Raw genomic sequence first — 7,091 nt, 5'->3', positions numbered from 1 at the left:
AGAAGGACACTTTGATGTTCTCCATCCAGGACAGCCTCCCCCGGGGGGGCCTGACCATGAAGGAGGAGCCGCTCCCCACCGGCATGACCCCGGTCCGCTCCTGGATGCAGGGCGCAGGGATTTTGGACGCCAACACAGCGGCCCAGAGGTAAAAAAAAAAAAAATCTCACCCAAACCGTGCAACTTTTCATCTGTTTGCCTTCCGGTGCCAATCGGTCGATCGGTGCCGTGGTAAGAAAACTCCAGCGTGGTTGCGAAAGTCCCGGTCGCAGCCTGCAGGATCCGTTTGTGACACGAACGGAGGGTCCCGTTCAGTCTGCGGGGCGAAAGACTGACAGGCGGCAACTTAGACCCAAAGCAAAGTTAAATGCAACCGCATGGCCGCCCGTGCCTCTGCAGACAGACCCAGAGCGCGGTTCGGCAGCGTTATTGTGTGTGATGTGAGCAAAATGAGAAAAGCGCCGAACTGAACCGGCAGGACCCGCAGTGCGTGCGCCACGATTTTTGTCTTTTTATCTGGAAAGGGACAGAAAGCGCCGACAACCTCGGACTGCAGAACTTTTAGTCTAGACCGTCAGAGCGCGCACGAAAGCTGCAGCGGGATGTGTTGGGGGAACATGTGTAGTTCACTCCGAATATTGATCCAGGAGCGACCTGGTTCTGACTAGAATTCAGAAAAATAAAGCCAAAAAAAAAAAGCCCAAAGAATCAATAAACAAGTAAATAAAATGATGATGATGATGACGATGCTTGGGAGGAAAAAACGAGCGGCATCGCCGCGTGAAATCGCCCGAGTCACAGTCTTTCCTGTTTTTCTCAGTGATTTAAACCGGCGGCGCCGAGCGGCGGCCCCGTCACACCGGCTCCGTCCCTCCCTCTCTGCGGCAGATTCGGGTTCGGCGGCGGGCGCCGAATTACGTCCCCGGACCAAAACTGCGCTCGAAATAACGCGGACTTCTCCCGAACCGCGGCTCCGACTATTCACTGAAATAAACCTGACGTGCGGTTCGGTGCAGCGCGAACACGCCGCGCGCAAAGAGCGCAGAGAGGCGGCCGGAGGCGCGCGGGGCTGCGGCCGCTGCACGCGCCTGTTCTCTGGCGTTGTCGGGGAATATTTTAAAGCTTTTTTAGAACATAGAGGAATTAGTCCACGAGCATCTAATTAAACCGCACGGCGACTCCATCCTCTGTCGGACGAGCCTGCACATTTTCGCGCGCCGGATCCGGTTGTATTAACGCCAATTTACGCGCTGTTGTATTATTGAAGCAGCCAAATTTACCTGGGTCACGGGTCAAATTAAAGGCTTCTGCAGCTTTTCACGTGCAGGGTAAAATCCTCCACGTTTGAAGCCCCCGATGCAAACACACGCAGCTTCACTCTGAAACGGAGCCATTTCACCATTTTTAAAATTTTATTTTAAAGTCTCGCAAAATTTAGGAAATATCAATTTCAAAGCCAGAAGAGTCTGGAGATTTGGATTTCCAAGACAACCCGGCACCGGTAGCTTATTTTTAAAGGCAAAATAAACGCGCAGTTTAAAATAAAGAGTTTCATTTCAGAGTTTCTAAAGGTCACGAAATTCCAGTGTGTGTTTTTCTGGTGAAATGTGGCGTAAAGAATGACAGCCGCGAGGGTCGAAATTGCTTAAGTGTCTCAGTCGGCGAGACGCAGGTGAGCTGAAGTGAAATTTGACCGCTTTCCTCCGATAAATCAATGCAGGATTTGCAGCGCAGCCTCAGGTTTAAATCACCTGAACATAAGGAGAGAAAATCCATCAACGGTCTGATGTGGCTCCGCATGCGGAGCGGAGCTGCGGCGACCACAACCTCGTCCATCAGCTCCGAAAACACGCGCGGTGGTGGTGGTGTGTGTGTGTGTGTGTGTGTGTGTGTGTGTGGTTTTTTTTGTTTTATTTTGTTTTGTTTTATTTTGTTTTATTTTGTTTTGTTTTTTTTTGTTTAGTGTCTCTCCCCCTTTAAACTTCGATGCAGTTCCGCAGGATTTTCTGCGTGGATTTAAAATATGTTCGGTTTTGTTTCATGCGGGAATTTAGCAGCAGAAAGCTGCTAAATTCATCTCTTTCCAGCTCCAGAACCTGCAACAACATTTCACGAGAAAAATTGAATTTTTTTAGGTGCAGTTTAATTCCCAGCGTTTTAGACCCGATTTGACAAAGCGGCGGTTCGCACGTAAATTTGATCCCGGAATCTCGGCGCATCCTGCGGTCGGATGCGCAGAACAGGCTGCAGACGCCCGGGTGACACGAGAAGTGCTTTAAATTGTCTAGGTGAGGACATGAAAACCCAAGAGCCGGTCTGACCTCGTCAGAGACAGACCCAGCACCGACCTTACTGTCCCCGTATGTTGACACACAAGACCGTCAGTAGCTCTCCAGATACAGACGGGAAGAGACAGACATCTAGACCGGAGACAGAACAGATTGATTTCCTTCACGGAATCTAAATTACAGCCGCAATGATTATTTTCCTTATCGGTTAATATAACAATAATTTTCCCGGTTAACTGATTATTAGTTTGGTCTGTAGAACGTCAGCAAATAGGAAAAAAAAAAAAAAAATGTTCCCCACAGTTTCCCGTAGTCCAAGTTCACGTGTTGAAATGTCTGGTTTTGTCCAAGCAACAGTCTGAAAACAGGAAACAGAGAGAACCAGCAAACAGCACAACCCAGAAGCTGCAGAAAACACTTTAGACTTAAAATGATACATAAAAAATCTATTGATTATTGTTGACACTTATTTATTTTTTTGGCGATCCACTAATCGATCAATCGACTAATTGTAATAAATACAGATTAAATTGTTGTTGAAAAATGTAGGAACAGGAGTTTTGGTCTAGAAGTGGAAGATGTCAAAGGACACTGAATAAATATTGTGTATATTGGGTTTCTCTGTACAGAGGTGGATTATGTGTGTGTCTGGTGATAAACGGGTTCGTATGGACTGGATGATCCGTCTGTGTAGATATTATGGGCACGGTAGTGAACAATGTCGACGTTACACCTCGATATATATGACGTGAATGTCCCACAGACGCAACGTCAAGTCCAGTCAAGTTTATTAATGCGGCTTAAAATCACAGAAGTGTCTCTGAGGGTTTGACAGTTTGTACAACAAACACCCTCCGAGCCTCCGTGCAGAGAGAGACATGCACGACGTTAGGGGCGAGAACAGACCGACCACGGGAAGAGCAGAGCAGACGCAGCGACCGGCCCTCGGCCCCCCGTACAACACACAACACACACCGTCCAGTCTGGAGACCAGCCGGGCAGGTGTGTGACCGAATCAAAATCCCTGAGCCAGACTTCGACAACGAGAAGAAATATCAAAATAACCTCAAGTGTTTGCAGGAGGCAGCCGGAGGATGAGCTCAACATGAACGAGGCAGATTTCCCCCCAGAAAGGCTCCTTTGAGTGTGTCCTTATGTTAGAGCAGCGTCTCGGCTTCCTCTGCGGCACGCCGCTGGACTCAACCCCCTCATGTGTGCACCTGAAAGCTGCGGCGTGAAGCGGTAGCTCTGACCCCGACGACGCGGAAGCGAAGCCTCGCGCTCCTCAGTCTGTGCGACCTTAGTGCTTCAGACGTTGTCGCGCTGACCGGAGATGAGCCGTTAAAACGGGCTGCTCGGGTCTTGTAGAAACCCGAGTGTGGAGAGACGAAAGAATGACTCTAGGCATTTTTGTGTTCAGTGTGTCTGTCAGCTTGATGCTCTGTAGCTGCAGGTTTGTGGTGTGTTTTGCTTCATTCTGAGGAAGCGGACGGATGAATGATAAGGAAACTTTCAGCTTCGCTGAGCGACCGGGTTGCGTGTTGGGTTTTCTGCTGGGAGTCGCACAGAGATATCTGTTCCCATCCCGTGAGCGTTTCAGCCCAAACCCACGTTTTACATTTCGCCACTGAAGGATTTACAACCTGTATCAGACCCTCGGTTCAGACGAGGAGCGACTCCACAAAAGAAAAGGCTTAAACAAGAAGAAAGAGGAGAAGCCTCAGAGCGATCGCTCCGCCAGGACGGACAGAATAGACAGATGGACAGGTAGTGGAATTACAGTGGGAAGAGATACATAAATCACATAACATACCTGGAACGTCACGATTCAGAGATGAAACGTGCACCAATTTAAGATTTATTTGAAGGATTGAATCCCAAAGTGTATTTCAGTGAGGGAAGACGAGGCGTTACATTCATGGATTGCAGGGCGTATTTAACGCCGATGATCTTTATTCGGGGTTTTTGTCTGGACAGATACATACTGACAGTTTCAGCCTTACTGGGTCTGTTGTGCTTCTTCAGGAAGATGCCGATTTATTCCCCCAGAATCACATTTTACAAAATTTGCCTCAGAGGGTTTCACGGTCTGTAGAGCGTGCCGCTCGCTCTGTTCTCAGAGTCCAGATTCAGATGACGGAAGACTCCACAAAAGGAGAGTTTTAATGGGGGAAAAGTAGGATTGGAGGAGGAGACTGATCTGTTCCCTTTCGCTGTGGTGTGTTTGTGTTTGTAAAGCTTGGTCTTGAGGCAGCTGGACAGAAAAGTAGTGAAACCTTTTTAGTGCACTGAGCAAGTGGAAGTGTTGTGCTTTCTGCCGGGAGTCCCCTGAAGACGAATAAATATTAATATTTGAGATCAGGCGTCTACTAAACATAGATCAGGAATCAGAGTAATTTAGGCCTTGTAATCTATGCTTTAGAGAAGTCTGGGAATCCAGTACGAACCGAGTGATTTATCTCTGGATTTTGGTGAAAAGTCTGCAGTGTCACACGAAGAACCTGAGGTTTTACTGTACAAGATAAAAAAACCCTTCAAAAGTAGCAGGTTTGTTGACCAATCAGAAGAGGAGTTTGGCACAAACGGTCTCAAGAACGTGGCGTGAAAACTGAGTTTGTGCCGAAAGTAACAGCAAAATAAAAATATGCCAAACATTTGGGGAATAAGTCTGAAGAAGTAGGTGGTAAGAGGAAATTAGAAGCAGAATCCCTCAAAAGGAGTCTTTCTGTCTTCGTCCCACTGTTTCATTGTCCTCAGAGTGTCAGTGTGTTACAGCATTGTCTCGGCTTAGTCTGCGCTACGTCCATAAGCACTTAGCCCTCACTAATGAACACAACCCCTCATTCATTCCCCTGAAAACTCCCGTTAAATGAACGCCGAAGTGTAAAAAGTGCATCATGAATCAGTAACTTCGACCCTGAAGAGACGAAATTGAAGCCTGATGCTTATGACGCGTTAGCATGAATGAGTTTAAGGTATGTCAAAGGGATTTATCCCGGAGACGTATGTATTTGAAGCACGATAAGGCGTGAAATTTGAGGGTCCACGGTAAGAGCGCGGAGATGAAGAGACGGTTAACGTTTTCTTCTCGGCTCTTTGTCTGCTGGAGCCTGCAGTTTGATCTGTTTGTCTGTCCTGTGGATTATTTATCTCTAGACACATAAATAATGGAACTCGCTGTTAACTGAGTGTGCGTGCGGTGCGCTGTTGCTGGTTCGAATCCCGTGCGGTGAAATCTGTTTGTGACAGCGCCGAATCCATGTCCGTGTCAGTTTGCAGCTGTTTACTGTCAGATGCAGAGAGATTCAGGATTCAGGTTTTTCCTTTTTTTGGTTTGGTTGTACAGCGAAGTCACGAGTCACACATTTTGTATGGGAACGGGTTTTTTGCTGCTTCCGCTCTTGCGTCTAAGCTGTTTGTTGAATGAGAGCATCGAGTTCACTTTTCCTTTTTTTCTTTTTCTTTTTTTGCTAAAATCACAGTAACAATAATATCAATGTCAAAAACAACACATTAACTGATGATGGTGTTATTCTATCAACTATAGCTCGAACTGTTGGAAAATAAAGGGAGAAAAAAAAAAGAATTGGTATTCCTACATTACAAATTCTGAAATCACATTTTAGCATTTGGCAACACTTTATCCCCCCAATTATCAATATCCACTTTAAACATGTAATAACTGGTTTCTCACAGACTCTGACGCAGCTGTGATCAGATCCCAGAGTTTATCAGCGTCTCTGTTACCGGCTCCAACTCCTCCGTCAGCGGAGGCTGCTGGATGAACAGACGACGAACCACAACACAGTGAAACGCAGGATGGAATGATAGAGAATATGTGGAACAAACACTGAACGTGAATAAACCCTGACGCATGTTCGTTCAGCTGCTCACAGCTACATTACAGCGCGCTACAAACCATTCATGAAATGTTAGTGTGCTGCTTTTAAATGGCCAATTGGAGGAATTAAAGCGAAGTGATGCCGAGCGTCTTGTTGTGGCAGGTTATACCTTTTTATTAGAGAGTGCGTGAGGGGAGGGAGAGACTGGGACCGACATGCAACAAAGGTTGGACTCGAACCCGGGATGCTGTAATTGCACTGTGAGCGCTGTCAACCCCCAGGATGCTTACAGTGATTTTAAAAAAAACCCAAACATTTCCTATACTTTTTTAAACTTCTGAGACGTGTGAGAGATGAATCTGTCCAAAAACATGTCCAGAAAAAGCTGGTTGTCTGAGTTCAGCCGCAGATTTTTCACTTGTTCTTGCTAAGGTGTGTAGGAGGTCAGAGGTCGGGGCCTGTCAGTGTTGCTGCGTTACAGTGAAACGCCTGTGAGTGTGTGGCAAAGCGTGCGTATTTGTGTCTTTACATTCATGATCAGGATCCAGCATCCCAGGAGTTATGTCCTAATTGGACAGTTTTACAGGTGATGATTTACGTCCTGGACCGATGTTCGGTCCCTTCACAGACTCGCAAATAATGTGCTTTATTTTGAAATATTTCCGGGACATTTGTGCTTTAATTAGGAAGTGGACAGCAGACAGCTGGGGGCATGTTGGGAGAGAGATGGGGGACGACTCAATCAGGGGACATCACACTTACACGGAGGGAAAGCGGCCATAGAAAACAGACGTGGCTCAGGCTTCTTTCCTCCGACCTCTCGACGCAGGTTGCATGTCTACAGCCCCTTTCAGACATGTAGCGTTGCTGCTTCATCTATCTTTTAAACTGGCGGCACTTCGTCATCCAGGCAGAGCAGACTTTTATGTTGATGCTCCGTACAGCTCCATTCAAATGTGAC

At 47.0% G+C, this 7,091-nt stretch overlaps 1 protein-coding gene across 1 annotated transcript in view; it reads left to right on the top strand.

Moving 5' to 3' along the window:
* Nucleotides 1-14: 14 nt before the first annotated feature.
* The window catches only part of LOC120785668 (transcription factor COE3-like), a 166,767-nt gene continuing 159,690 nt past the window's right edge, over nucleotides 15-7,091 (top strand). The window contains exon 1 of the mRNA XM_040120543.1: nucleotides 15-148. Coding sequence (XP_039976477.1) covers nucleotides 15-148 — 134 coding nt within the window. The remainder of the gene's footprint in view (nucleotides 149-7,091) is intronic.

The sequence above is a fragment of the Xiphias gladius genome, chromosome 23 (assembly GCF_016859285.1).
Source record: "Xiphias gladius isolate SHS-SW01 ecotype Sanya breed wild chromosome 23, ASM1685928v1, whole genome shotgun sequence".
NCBI classification, from domain to species: Eukaryota; Metazoa; Chordata; class Actinopteri; order Istiophoriformes; family Xiphiidae; genus Xiphias; species Xiphias gladius.
Note: the sequence above shows the minus strand (reverse complement) of the source record. Positions and strands in the feature narration are given on the sequence as shown.